Raw genomic sequence first — 14,608 nt, forward strand, 5'->3', positions numbered from 1 at the left:
TGTTTCAAAATGCAAAAATTCTAAATAGAACAAAAAAGTCATTGCTTTAAAAATAATTCCCAGCTTAAGGAGTCACAATTTTGAAGGAAACTTGTTGCTAATCCTAGTACCACCAAAATGATCTCATCTTTCATTCTGGCTGGATTCCAACATACAATTTCATTAACCCAGGTACCGCAGGTGATAAAACTCATTTTTCCCTAAAGAGACAGCTAAAAAGTACAGTTATACATTTATGAAGTACCAGCAATCAAAATTATGGATTTTTCTAAAAGGGTTTTAACTACTTTTATTGAAAGGAAAATTGCTGTCTCAGACTTTTTTTGACACTATTACTAATCATAAATTTTACCATTTAGACACAGCAATAATGTGGGAGATGGTGTCAGTAAAAAGAACGAAACAAAGATGATCGCTGTCTCTTGAGTAATGCCTTCTGATCAGATACCAGAAGTGAACTTTAAGAGACATAAACCAACTATCTAAAATTCTCACTGATTGCAAACAACAGGGTTAGTTCCAAGAACATACAACATAAAACAAAAGGTATATATATTTTGTAGTTATACATTCATCTAGGAAATTGACCAAACAAATTAGCACGATGACCACAAACTAACCCTGTTGTTCTACAAAAACAACACACTATGAAATTATCTGTAAAAGCACCTCTGGGTCTTTTCAATCCAAACTTTTTTTCCAAATATTATAGAGATCACTAGAGGGCAGTGTGGTATTTATACCATCCTGACCTTTGTAAGTGATGCAACTATTACTTAGGTCTTGAACTTTATTACAATGTCAGCAAGGTTAATCAGGTTGCTGTAAAATCTGTGACATTCAAAACTGAATTCTGATTTAACATGTTCCACATACTAGGGAATAGAATGAACTAACATTTTGCTGGTAGTATAGTTATGTCGATCAACTTTCCTACATATTTGTTGTCTATCAGCATTTTAAAAGGGGGATGAATATGAAAAAATCCCACCTTTAGCTGGTGGTTAGTTTACAAAATGAATGTGCATGAAATAAACAATTGTATATAACTTTGGAAGTTTCCATCCCTGTGTCTTTTTCTTTTAATGTTGAACAATTTTAACCTCAATGTAGTTCAATTAAGCTTAAAGTTTAAAACGCTCTGATCTGCAGACAGCAGTCATTAATGCATTTGAAGCGAGTTCTGATTTCCAGCTTTCTTTAAGCAGGTATCCCTTATGCGTACTTTTCTCTCTCTCTAAAACCACAAGCATAGTTTCTGGAATTTCATGTGGAAGTGCTTAAGGGGTTGAAAGTTAACACCTTTGTGAGCTGAGTAGCCTTGCAGTTGCTGCTAAACAAAAGCCTCTTTTAGAAGCTTTCCTGAAATGTTTTCTTAACATGTTCCAAGTAGTTTTAGGCAAGCAACTAAAGTAAACAAGATGTTACCATGATAAAAACACTTGTGAAAACATTGCAGTGTGCCTAAAATGTTTCTTTCACAGAAGCATTCATTAGTTTTACCAGCAAGCTTCCATCTAAACTCATAAATGATTTAATTTTTAAATGTATTTCAATTATAAATGTTACTGTTCCTACCAAACTTCACAAAATTACAAGTCCCAAACTATCAAGGTTATATGTCGGTTACAAAGCTTACTTCCTTTTGTAAAATAGTGACATTCGTCTATTTGTGTATATATGTATCATACAGTATTATGTGTACTACTATCCTTCCAAAAGAAGTGGATTTCTGTAGTTCAGAGTTCAAAAGTGGAATGCTCTCTGAGGTGGGCTGTTTGCCAATACTTCATTATCCAATTAGGTAACATCATCAGTGCTAATGATGTTACCTAGTTGGGTAATGTAATGTTCAGCAAGCAAATAACCAAGCTCAGAGGATTCCACTATTATCTTTCCCCATCCATTTGGGATTTTTCAGCATCATTTCTGATAGTCTCTGATCCTTAACATTTGGAAAATATGCCATGGTGGGATTCATTTTTTTTTACTACAGGTTCTGTGGACGTGGCTTTGTGGGCGTGGTGTGGCTTGGTGGGCGTGGCAGGGGAAGAATACTGTAAAATCTCAATTTCTACCCCACTCTGGAGCCAGTCAGAGGTAGTATTTGTCAGTTCTCCGAACTACTCAAACTTTCTGCTACTGGTTCTCCAGAACTAGTCAGAACCTGCTGAATCCCACCTCTGAAATATGCCCATCCAGCCATTATCATGTCAAGAAGTTTGCTCTGGAGAGTAAATGGCCTTACTTGATATACCAACATGCAGGACAAAAATCACAACTAGAAGGGAATAAAAGTATTCAGAACTCCAAAGTAAGTAATTAAACTCACAGTACATCTTGGGATGCTGCACCCTCCACTATGAGCAAGGGGATTCACATGCTGTACAGTATGTATTTACAATGGGCACTTTTGAAAAGTAAATACATACTGTACAGCTCTAACCCAGTTAGAGAAGTAGGTATATAATAGCTCATCCTACAGCTGTACAACATTTAATAATATGGTCCAAAATGCCAATCCAAATGTAACACAGAAATACACACATGTACCTTCACATGTACACATACTTATTCAGACACAATTGCATGTAGATTAGATAGATAGATAGATAGATAGATAGATAGATAGATAGATAGATAGATAGATAGATAGATAGATAGATAGATATTAGATTGGGAGGGGAGGGGAGGGAATGGGAATAGAATAGATGGAGAACAGAATAGAATAGAATAAGATTTCTTACTTTAAAAAAGACTGGAAATCTTCACATACTGCTTCGCAGCCCGGCCATTTGCATACTCCGTGCCCATAAAGCGGATGACTATGAGAGGGTTCTTCATGGGATAAGCTGAAAGAATAATTAAAAAGTGGAAGAGTGGAAACTATTATCATGTGAAACTTGAGTAAGCTTACTTTGGTGTTTGAAAAATATTAATGCAATCCACTAACAGTACGAAATACTAAAGAATAAGTAAATCATTTTGGATCATGCAATACAGATTTACAAGAGAACATTTCCAAACTTTATTGAGGAATTGTATATATCACATCTAGGAATCAAAGATCTTGCCAAAAGTTGGGGAAAAAATGAAATATACTCCAAATTACTCTTAAGATGCTTAAAAATTGTATATATGTACAAAAAAAAATCTCTGCATTTTTGTTTATAGTTATCAGCCAAATTTCTAAAATTATAGTATGGAAGTCAATAACATTTTCATGTTAATAAGAATCATTAATACATATTTTGGACCAACATTGCTGTTTTCCATTAGCCAAAATAAAAATTAAGGCCGAGGGAGGGGGAATCTGTCTGAACACAAAATGGTCAGGGAAATGTATCTGTTGCATTTATTATTATTCTAAAGTATCTTTATTCAACTGTAATATGACCAAAGGAATTACTTTTTTGACAATTTCCATAATTTTAAATGATTTTTATATATGTTTTTTTAAATGACTTTTATATATGTGTTTTTTTACTTCCATTCCTCTTATTTTTAACAGAAAGCTATGCCCAATACTATTAAGTAAAGTGAAAAGTTTTTGATTTAAAATATACCCACAAGAACTATTTATACATGTTTCAATTTTGTTTCTAGAATTTGCCTCCTACATACCACCAATCAGTAGTCTTATCTCTGAACTATCACAGAGGTATATTTGCCAACAACATTGGTTCAAGATGCCGCCAATAACCATTTTGTTATTATTCATTTGCCTTAAGCTTCCACTGCAATTCATGCAAAGACTTGATAAACCTTATATTCAGATATTATGAAATATGTTACCATTATAGTTAATAACATTATAGTATTTCAAGTAAGCTATATTGTAATAGTGCTAGAGTGCAAAGGACATCAGATTTGAACTAGAAAAAGCAGTTCAGCTGCTCTATTCAACTGCTATGGAGTTATTACAATTATTCAGTTGAATATACTTGTCATTAATTTTAAAAAAATTAAAGGAGGGAAGGACAGCATACATGCCCTGACTGTACTAGAAACCTGGAATACACACTAATGTTAGTGGAAAAATACAGCTGTATTTTTACTGTCTGAACTACAGCAAAGTTGTTAGTAAACAGGATGTTTGGAATGGGATTCTGGAAAGTAACAGTAATAGATTGGCTCTGGTGATGTGTTGGAAGAGCAAAGAATGTGAAATCCATTTTTAATAATCATTGCTATAGAAATGACAATTGGAAACAAAGAGCATTATTGAATGAATGATCCCTGTCTTCTAGAATTAACAGATAGGAATAAGAGGAAAAATGTTAAAAACAAAGTGATACTTTTCACAGAAGGCTAAAGTTTTGATGAGCACAATATTAATTTAAGTAACTCATGAAGTCCCCATTTGTGTAAATAAAAATTCCTTTCAAAAACAATGCTTGGGTAGATGTAGGGAAGTAGTAAATAGTGTTTTAGAACATGAAGAGAGAGAGAGAGAGAGAGAATAGAGGTTTCTAATACTTATATCAACAATTTTATACTAAAGTTGGGTGATTTATTTAAAACAAGTTTCACTGGAGAAGCTTTTATAACTGATGTTACTCATAATCAACTCTTCTAAACATTAAATGATTTAATTGGTTTACTTGTAATCAGTAGATTGCCCTATTGAATTATCAGGCCCTTTAGGTCAATAAAAAAATGTGCAGCTATGCTCAGCTCTTGGAATGTTTACATTTTTCTATTACGACCATAAAAACTACAAGATGCAGTAGATAAGGCCAACAACTTATAAATTGTATAATTTTGCCACAATCATTTATTTATTACTTTAAAAAACACCCATTAACAATATTTTGCACAAATGTTGGTCCTTGCCTTCCAGTATAAAATATATTAACTTTTGGAGAATCATGTACTTATTCATTTATATTTCTGACATATCTAACTAAATTAAATTGGAATAACTACCACTCAACTTTATGTTAAAATGCTCATTCAAAAGGACGACTAGGGCTGATATGACAGCAATGTTCCAAAATCTCAGTTGCCACAAAGAAGAGGGAGTCAAACTATTCTCCAAAGCACCTGAGGGTAGGACAAGAAGCAATAAGTGGAAACAAATGAAGGAGAGAAGCAATTTAGAATTAAGGAAAAATTTCCTGACAGTTAGAACAATTAATCAGTGGAACAATTTGCTCCAGAAGTTCTGAATGTTCCCACACTGGAAGTTTTTAAGAAAAGTTGGATAACCATTTGTCTGAAATGGTGTAGGGTTTCCTGCGTAAGAGAGTTGAACTAGAAGGCCTCCAAGGTCCCTTCCAATTCTGTTATTCTAATTCTAACTCAAAGAATAAGTAGAATGTTCAATTAAAAGTTGCATTTCTAGTCATACTTTCAAAATTATACATTGTGGAAATTGTGATTGTTTTGATTGATTTTTGTCAGACCCTGATGTTATTATTTTCATGTTTCCCTTGAAAAATCTAGGAAGGAAGGAAGGAAACCAGAGACAGATAAACAGAAGTATATCTATCACATCCCAAATTAAAAATTGACGATAATTGGATGCAGACTGGCCAATATAGATTTCTTGGCGGCACTATGGAAATGGCTTCCAATTGTCTTGTTTTGATTTTTGACTACCCAGTCCACTCTATGGTGTAAAGATTTCCTGGTGCTTTCCCAAACAAGTATCAAACACACCATACTTGTTTCTCCAAATGCCTTCAAACAAGAGGAGCGTGTAACAATTGACTGCGTTATATTGTGGAAAAATTGCACCAAGATTTCTTTTTACAGGTAGTTCTCAACTTACAACAGTTCATTTAGTGACCTTTCGAAGTAACGACGACACAGAAAAAAGTGACTTCTGGCCATTTTTTACACTTATAACCATTGTTGCATCCCCATGGTCATGTGATTTACATTCGGATGCTTGACAACTGACTCGCGTTTATGATGGTTTACAGTGTCCCAGAGTTACATGATCCCCGTTTGTGACCTTCAGATTAACTTAACAACTGTGTTACTACTTTCACAACTGCAATGATTCACTTAACAAATGTGGCAAGAAAAGCCATAAAATGGGGCAAAACTCACTTAACAAATGTAACACTTAACAACATAAATTTTGGGCTCAAATGTTGTAAATTGGGGACTACTTATATTGTCTTTAAGGAATCATAAGGGAAAATAATCAGCCACTAAGATTAATGTAGATGACATGACTATTTAAGCATATGCATGCAGCAGCAAACAACAACTTCCAGTCCTTATAATGGAATGACTTACATCTTTTACTAGGCTAAAATTCGGTTATAGATGCATATCTGCTCGGAAGTGACAGGAAGAGATGGTATAATTAGATACTATCTTTATTGTATCTCAACTATTTATAGGATTTGTGTTCTTTTATAAAATATAAAAAGATGGATGTTTCTGTTTAAATGGGAAGTACAGAATTAGAATAGTAACTGTGAATTCTGTTCTTAAGGGATCTATATCAATACAAAATCTGTGTAATATTTTCTTATGGATTCAAGCTAATCCCAATTTTTTTTAACAGGAAAGGTAAGTTTACCCCTGTAAACTCTTGCTTAAAATAGTAGACATGTCTGGACAACATACTGGAATTCAGTCAGTTTATCAAGACACAGAGTGCAATTACATTGCAGAAGTTCTCTTCTTGTAATGTAATGAGAAAATTATATGCTTAACATTTAAACAAAGAATTTGATCATTCTAAACTGAATCATACTGAATCTACTAATCCACCAAATAGCAATTCTATATATACTTAGTACTCTGCTGGGTTACTTGACATTCTATTTAGATTATCAGAAATTAGTAACAGAACAACAAGGTTAGTGAATAAATATGTTTTCTCATCCATTCTATTTTCTTGGTTTAGCTAGCATAGGTTTCATAACAGGGAGGCCAATATTACGGACATTCCAACTCTTACCATAACTGGTTGATTGCCCCTGAAAGATAGTTAAGCCATCACATAGGTCAGTGATGGCTAATCTTTTTGTTGTTGGGTGCCAAAAATATGAGCGTGAGCACACACATGCTGGCACCCATAATGCAAAGCCACCCCCAGCCCCATGGAGGCCAGGGGAAGCAGGAAACGGATCATTTCCGAACTTCTGGTAGGTCCTTTGGGCCCATTTTTTGCCCTCCCCAGGCTTTGGAGGCTTTCCTGAAGCTTGGGGAGGGTCAAAATGGCCTCCCTCAGCCCCCCCAGAAGGCCGAAATTCAGCTGGCCAGCACGTGCATGCATGCTGGAGTTGACGGCAGATATGTGCCGGCAGATATGGCTCTGCGTGCCACCTGTGGCATGCGTGCCATAGGTTCGCCATCACAGACATAGGTCTTCTCACCCTATTCAGATCCAAAGATAATCAATGCCTTGAGAAACTAAGAAGAAACTAAGAGATGAAAGAGTTATGCTCTCCCAGAGCACATAGATGTGTATTTTGTAGAGAGATGCTATATTTGGTTCCAGATCTCTTTTTCTGATTTTCTACATTGGAGTAACAACAAGGAACATCTTTTACTGAACTTGACTGAGATAACAGTTACATGGACATGGAAAGAATCCAATACACTTATCAGCCCTCCTGAGTAAGACAGACAGGAAACATGATTAGATGAGCTAATAGTATTTGTAAGGTTACATTAACAGAGACTTGCCAGCCTAAAGGCACCAACTTCCTGCCACCACCTTTAACTGTCTGATCAGCTAGGGTGGGTCCTTCCTAAGTTTCTTTGTCTGACCATTGACCCCTTGGGGCCTCCTCCCTCTCATGTCTGATTGTTTCCTAGGCAGCATCTCTTTCTCTTGTCCCCCAAGGTCATCCACACATCCCATTACAACACTGGATAGCGCTAGATTCAGGCATGCTAATTTAAATGGACATGCAAACTTCAATCACTTAATCAATTTATAAGCTGCTTCAATGGTTGCAGTATCGTTACACATCACACAACCACAAACTAATACAGTGTAAAACACAACAGAACAGTAACAATATTAAAAAAATACATACTGGGAAAGCAAGCAAACAACCAACAAACAGAGAAGGATGGTCAAATAAGTATATTGATCTTAAACCATGAAGGACTTTATGACAATCATCTTACAAAGTTTCAAACAGCAATCATTACCACCCATTTTCACTCTGCCTTTTTCTTGAGGACTGTGTATTGCCACACATATTATCCATGAAAGCCAGTGGTGTAATTTGCTAGTTGCTTCACTAGAGCTAAGATTTTACTGAGTCTAACACAAGTCACATAGCACAACGGTCTTCAATGCGCATCATGTAAACAAACATTTTTGAACAGAAGTCATAAAATCTCACTGCACTTGCAATTCAGGTCTTACACATTTAAGAATAGAGAATGATTGAGAGTCAGTTGGGCATGCCAGAACTATTTGCTTGGTTCATATTTAACGAATCTGCAATTTCTGAATCAAAAGGACAACCAAAACGTAGCTATTATTCTCCTATATTTACAATTCTCCTAATTTTGTAATGCATTTTCAAAACAACTGAAATGTACATGGTCATACAAAAACAGGTAAAATATTATTAATGCTAAAACAGGTGCAAAAATCTGCAGAGCCTCCAAAATTAAGTAAAAAAACCCAAACAAACACATTTACAGAAGTACACCAAAATGTGTATTTATTTGGTAAGACCTCTAGAAAAAATGTGACTTTAAAATAGTTTTGAATAAATAAATTAAAATAATTAGGATCAATAGAAAATGATACCTTTGGTCATAATGGAAATCAAATATACCACACCCTCAGTATTACAGGAACATAATGAGGAGCAGAAATTATAGCAGGTAACAAGAAAAAGAATAAATAGCATCATTTTCACAATAATAGTAATAATAACAATATTTCTCTATGCTACAGTCTTCAATAGCACTTCAAATCAATAAAACTGTATGGACAATCGTTTTTCCCGTAATGGAAACAATGGACAACAGTACCTATATTTCAATGTCCAATATATTATTGGTAAATAAAAATATCAACAAATGACAATATATTTCAGAACAAATAAATAATCATTAGAAAGAACAGAATGCAAAAATAAATAAATGCTTCAAGATCAAGGTAAGGACTGGTATCAGGCAACTCTAAGTGCAATTTATAGCCATGCAAGAATATGACATTGAGTGAGGTTCATCAACGTATAAATCTCAGTTTTCAATTGTATTTAAAAATAGAAATGTGGTTCTCTCCCTTGTAGATGAAATATTAACTTTAAAAAATATTTCACGGAGAGCTTTTTGATCTTTTTCCACATTCATTTTGGGGTTAAGTTTTGTAACAACTTTCCTGATGAAGAAACTGGAAAAACCTAGGAATCTGCACAATTATGTGACCTTTGATCTGTCTGGGTAGAATATGAAATTTGGAAGTTTACTAATATAACCCAAACAAATTTGGCAATTGCTAGGATGTATTTTTTTTTAGTAAACAAAATCTGACAATGTGCAAAAATCTAAAAGGACAGTTTTTCACCACCTTCTAGGGCAGGAGTGTCAAATTTGCAGCCCATGGGCTGGATGCTATCAAAATAATGAAATTTTTGACTGTTCCACAGACAGGTTCTTACAAACATATTTATCTCTTGAGAATAGCATGGAACAGACGAGGAAATGACATTACTCTGACTCACATAATCTCAAAGCAAAATGTTTTTCAACTATTTCAAATACGCAGCCCCCAATTATTAAGTACACAGCAATCAAGCAGAAAAGAAGCAACTCATACACATATCTGCATTAGTCATCTAATCCAGGGGAACAACTACAAGAAAACAAGTAACTGCCAAACAAAATATAGATTTCTCTATGAGTAAGTTCAGTTTGCCTTCCCAGCAAAGTGGTGTCAACCAATAAAAATATGACACTCTCTGGACCTGCAATTAACAAACTATACATAGAAATAAAACTATTGCATCTGCTTTTGAAAAGTATAAATACCATGAAATGCATGAGATCTGGGTGTGTTAGCAATAGCACTTAGACTTATATACCACTTCACAGCACTTTACAGCCCTCTCTAAGCGGAGAGTTAGCATATTGGGTCAACAATCTGGGTCCTCATTTTACCAACCTCGGAAGGATGAAAGGCTGAGTCAACCTTGAGCCTGGTGAGATTTGATCTGCCAAACTGCTGGCAGCCGGTGATCAGCAGAAGCAGCCTGCAGTACTACACTCTACCCACTGCCCCACCGCAGCTCAGGATTAGGGAGAAGAAGATACCCTGTCCTTCAGTCCTGAAATCGCTTCTACCTGTTACATAGCATGAAAAGTAAATTCTGCTCAATTAAGCAGAAGCTATACGTAGAGGAGTGTCTCTTAAACTGTTTGACCCAAACACTGGTCTTAAATAATGTCCGTACTCATCACCAAAAAACCAGCCTCTGTTGCCTTACCTCTGTTGCCACACTTCTCTTGACGGCAGCAACCCCAAACTGGATCCTTGACTCATAAACAATCGTAATAAATTGCTCCATTACTCCCAGGATATGTCCAAAGTAGCCCCTTAAGGATAATTACTCCCAGTTTAAGAACCATTGATATAGGGAGTAGATATTAAGATCCAGAGGCGGCTATTCTTTACAGTCAAAGCACACATGAGAAAAATCGAACTACACTTTGGGGTAAATCGATCATATGTAAACAAAACAATATAGTCCTCAAAAGTGGCTTCTACTTTAAAAAAAACACCCCAAAGGTAGGCACTTACACAAAACTATTTTTTTCATGTGGTACTGTATTATACCCCTGCTTTGTGTTTCAATTCCAGTACCTGTGTAATTGTCTTTGTTATATTTTCTCCCCCCCCCCACCTCTATTAAATTCAATTTTCATCAGTATCTAGATATCCAGAATAGATGTCACATTAGGAATACTTTAATGGGCAGATTTAAAGCTCTAGCATTTTTAATCATTTCACTGCTAATTAACAAGAACAATCTCTCTTTTCTTTTCTTTTGAGTGTCTCTTCACGTACTTGCATACTGTCATCACAGCTTCCTTATAGCCTCTATTTTCTGAGGCTCTAGATATTTAATTCTCTTTAATCTTGGCTCACAGACTCTTCCAATTCTTTTTCATTCTAGCTGCTCACTTTAGTATTGTAGTAGTACTTTTTAAAATTCTTCATTCTAACGTGTTACTGGTGTTCTAATTTTTAATAAGAAAAAATAAAAACGAACAGGAGTCTGATTAACATCTATATATCACATACATTAAAAAAAATGTAGCACAGCTGTATAATTTCACATCTTCCTTCACCTCCAATTGCATTTTCTAAGCTAATGTTTCATTTTATACATGGATTTGATTTTTAGCTTATCAGATTAAACTCTACTTATCTTTGTTAAATTTATTCCTCTCTGCATAGTTCTCTAATTTATGCATAAAGAAATGGGATTGATTTGGTATCCTAGGTTCATTTTTATTCTAATTAAACAAACACTTTGCTTATTTTTGTCATTGATTCTCATTTATGCTTGTATATATAATTTATTTCTATGATTAAAAAGAGGAAGAGGAGGAAGTAACGGAGGATAGATGAATCTGTGAATTCAGTTTTCTCCTAACTAGGTTTTCTGTGGTAGGCTATGAAAATCAGAAGAATAGTTGGTGTGGTTGGCTTTAATTCGTAAAATAAAACCATTCACAGAATTTATTTGTATTGACTATGCATACCTCAATCCTGGAATCAGAAACATATTTGATATGAGGATACTGACACACACTTAGCGCTCTCTCCCTCCCTCCCTCCCCCCCTCTCTCTATCTGTGTGCGTGTGTGTGTGTACATAATAACTCCTCTCTGAAGGAAAGAAAAATCAATTTTGTTTGAAAGAACTAATCACTAGACTTAAGAAGCCTTTAGTTACTCCATTGGACATGGACAATTATACGAGAATCTCTAACTTTCAATGCTTGTATAAGGCTCTCAAAGAAGGATGACTTCCCCAGTGTGGAAAGTCCTGGTGATTATCCTAACCTGTTTCAAATTCATATCAGAATGGTTGGCAGGAGTGCGCCTGTCTTCTATATTGGCTATTCATGCTGATGGAGGATCTTAGGTTTGGGTTCATCAGGGGGAGTCTGACTAGTTTGTCTTTTCTTATTTCTGAAAATATGCTAAGAAGGTGAGAGAATAGAGCAAGAGTGTCAAACTCACCATGCCACGTCGTCACATGATATATCACAACATTTTCCCCTTTGCTAAACCGGAGGTGGGTGTGGCCAACGTGTTACACATCCGGCTTGCAGTCTACGAGTTTGACACCCCTAGAATAGAGACTGCTCATTTTCAGTTACTATATTCCTATCTTAATGGCATTTTGTGCTTAGTGATTTAAAAAAAAAATGCATTGCATTATAGTGCAGTAGGTGGTTATTTGTCAAACTGAGGCCTATATATGATGTTTTTCAGTACTCCTTTCTTTCTTCAGTGCTTCCTAAAATATTACACCAGCTACCTATTTGTTTTCTGGCAAAATATGAAGGATTCATTATTACCCTTAATGATACATAAGATTTGCACCCAGGCTACATGAATGAATGAATGTCTCTTTTAAATATTTCTGCCATTTGCTAAGATTGTATGTCAAAGTTTACTTATAATTGATACAGATTAATCTTGCAGTGATTCAAAAGTAAGATAGAGTATGCCACCCTTCGCTTTGACAGCTACCATTGAAAGTAGCTTTTAAATTATCTATTTCAATTGTTTCTAACTGCTGAATTGAACATTTATGTACTAACACTTCCGATGATCTCGTTTCTCACAAACACTTTTCTAGGCATCTTTAAGTTTATGTCCTGCAAGCCACAGAGACACTTGATATTTGCCAATGTAGTATTGCTATTGCTATTGCCAATGTAGTGTTCTAAGAAGAAATGATATGTATTGCTATTGCTATTGCCAATGTAGTGTTCTAAGAAGAAATGATATGCTTTATTTAACATGGGTCTTACAAAGAATGTATTTCTCATTTACGTAAATGAGAATTCTTCTTAATTTTCATATTCATTTATCTCAACTGTACTGCTACTTCTGCCTGTTATATAAATGCATTCAGGGAAAACTTTCCAACGTCTGCATATCTACCAGACAGCAGTCCACGAGATATACAGACAGTCCTTGATTTACAACTGCAATTGAGCCCAACATTTCTGTTAAGCGAGTTTTGCTCCATTTTATGATCTTTTTTGTCCCAGTTGTTAAGTAATCACTGCAGTTGTTCAATTAGTAACACGATTGTTAAGTGAATCTGACTTCTCCCATTGACTTTGCTTGTCAGAAGTTTGCAAAATGGGATCATAAAACCACGCGACTGCAACTGTCATAAATGTGGGTCAGTTGCCAAGTGTTGGACTTCTGATCACATGATCACAAGAATGCTGCAACGGTAGTCAAGTGTGAAAAAAGTTCATGAATTTTTTCAGTGCCGTTCTAACTTTGAATGATCTCTAAATCAACTGCTGTAAGTCGAGGACTATCTGTACTATGTATTATTAGATGGAAGCATGCAACAGTTCCAGGTCAAAAAAAGTGGAATTTCTGTAGCAACAATGCTGGGTAGATTACATCTACTGCTAAACATGAATTGAATTGTTCTGCTTGAAGAAGTGCTAGCATTTTCTCACAATAACAATCATATTTATGGTAAGCATAATTTTGCTCATATTGTATTAGAAAAACACCAAGAGAGTAAGGAAAATATACATAGCCATTCCATTCAAGCATACATGACACATTTCCTTTATTTGTACTTTATAAAAAGCAACCATATTCCATAGGACACAAGACTGTTTCATCAGGAAAACCAGCTGAAGCACACAGGTACTGTAAACATCATATGCTATTGCAGGTGCTATACTTTCTATTTGTTTGTGTTTATCTAAACAACATAACAAACAATCAGACAAACAGAGAAAACATTTGGCACGATAATGATATTGTGGGATACAAGGGAAACATCTAGCTTTTGCTGGTTTCTAAATTTGCAAAAATTCTTGAGTCACATTCTTCATTTTAAAAAAATCCCTTTCCTTACGTGCTTCTTGTATTATACTTGGATTTCTGTGGTATCTTATCAAGGATTTATTCTCTGGAGATAAACTATAATTCAGGGATATGGGAATTAAATCTTACGTTGAATCTAGGGAGGAAAAGCCAAACGAAAAATAAAAATGAAGGCACGTTGCCCTTCCAAATTGTCAAACTGAAGCTTGTTTTTGGAATTGCCCATGATTTAAAATAAAACTAACTTTACAGAAGCATAATTGGGATAATGCAGACATTTCAAATACAAATAAAGAGTAATGCCTTCCATGGTGAATATGTAGTTTTGATTCTCCGGTAAGAATATCAGCCAACTTAGACATTTTCATTGTATTTTCTTTTTTAGTAGCAATAGCACTTAGACTTATATACTACCCCATAGTGCTTTATAGCACTCTCTGGGTGATTTTCAACATTAGCATATTGCTCCCAAAAAAATCAGGGTCCTTATTTTATCGACTTTGGAAGGATGAAAGGCTGAGTCAATCTTGAGCCAGTCAGACTTGAACTCCTGGCAATGGAATGC

General features: G+C 35.1%; 1 protein-coding gene across 13 annotated transcripts in view; it reads right to left on the reverse strand.

Annotated features, from left to right (window-relative positions):
- The window catches only part of FOXP1 (forkhead box P1), a 628,729-nt gene that overhangs the window by 52,348 nt on the left and 561,773 nt on the right, over positions 1-14,608 (reverse strand). For all 13 annotated transcript variants that reach the window (XR_015695877.1, XM_014054824.2, XM_087708882.1 and 10 more), the window contains one exon: positions 2,748-2,852. Coding sequence is in view for 12 of the 13 variants with exons in the window: in XM_014054824.2 (XP_013910299.2) it covers positions 2,748-2,852 (105 nt within the window). In the remaining variant the exon portion in view is untranslated. The remainder of the gene's footprint in view (positions 1-2,747; positions 2,853-14,608) is intronic.

Source organism: Thamnophis sirtalis, unplaced genomic scaffold (genome assembly GCF_051295495.1).
Source record: "Thamnophis sirtalis isolate CommonGarterSnake01/CBP01778 unplaced genomic scaffold, rThaSir2_p1.2 scaffold_3, whole genome shotgun sequence".
Taxonomy (NCBI): Eukaryota; Metazoa; Chordata; class Lepidosauria; order Squamata; family Natricidae; genus Thamnophis; species Thamnophis sirtalis.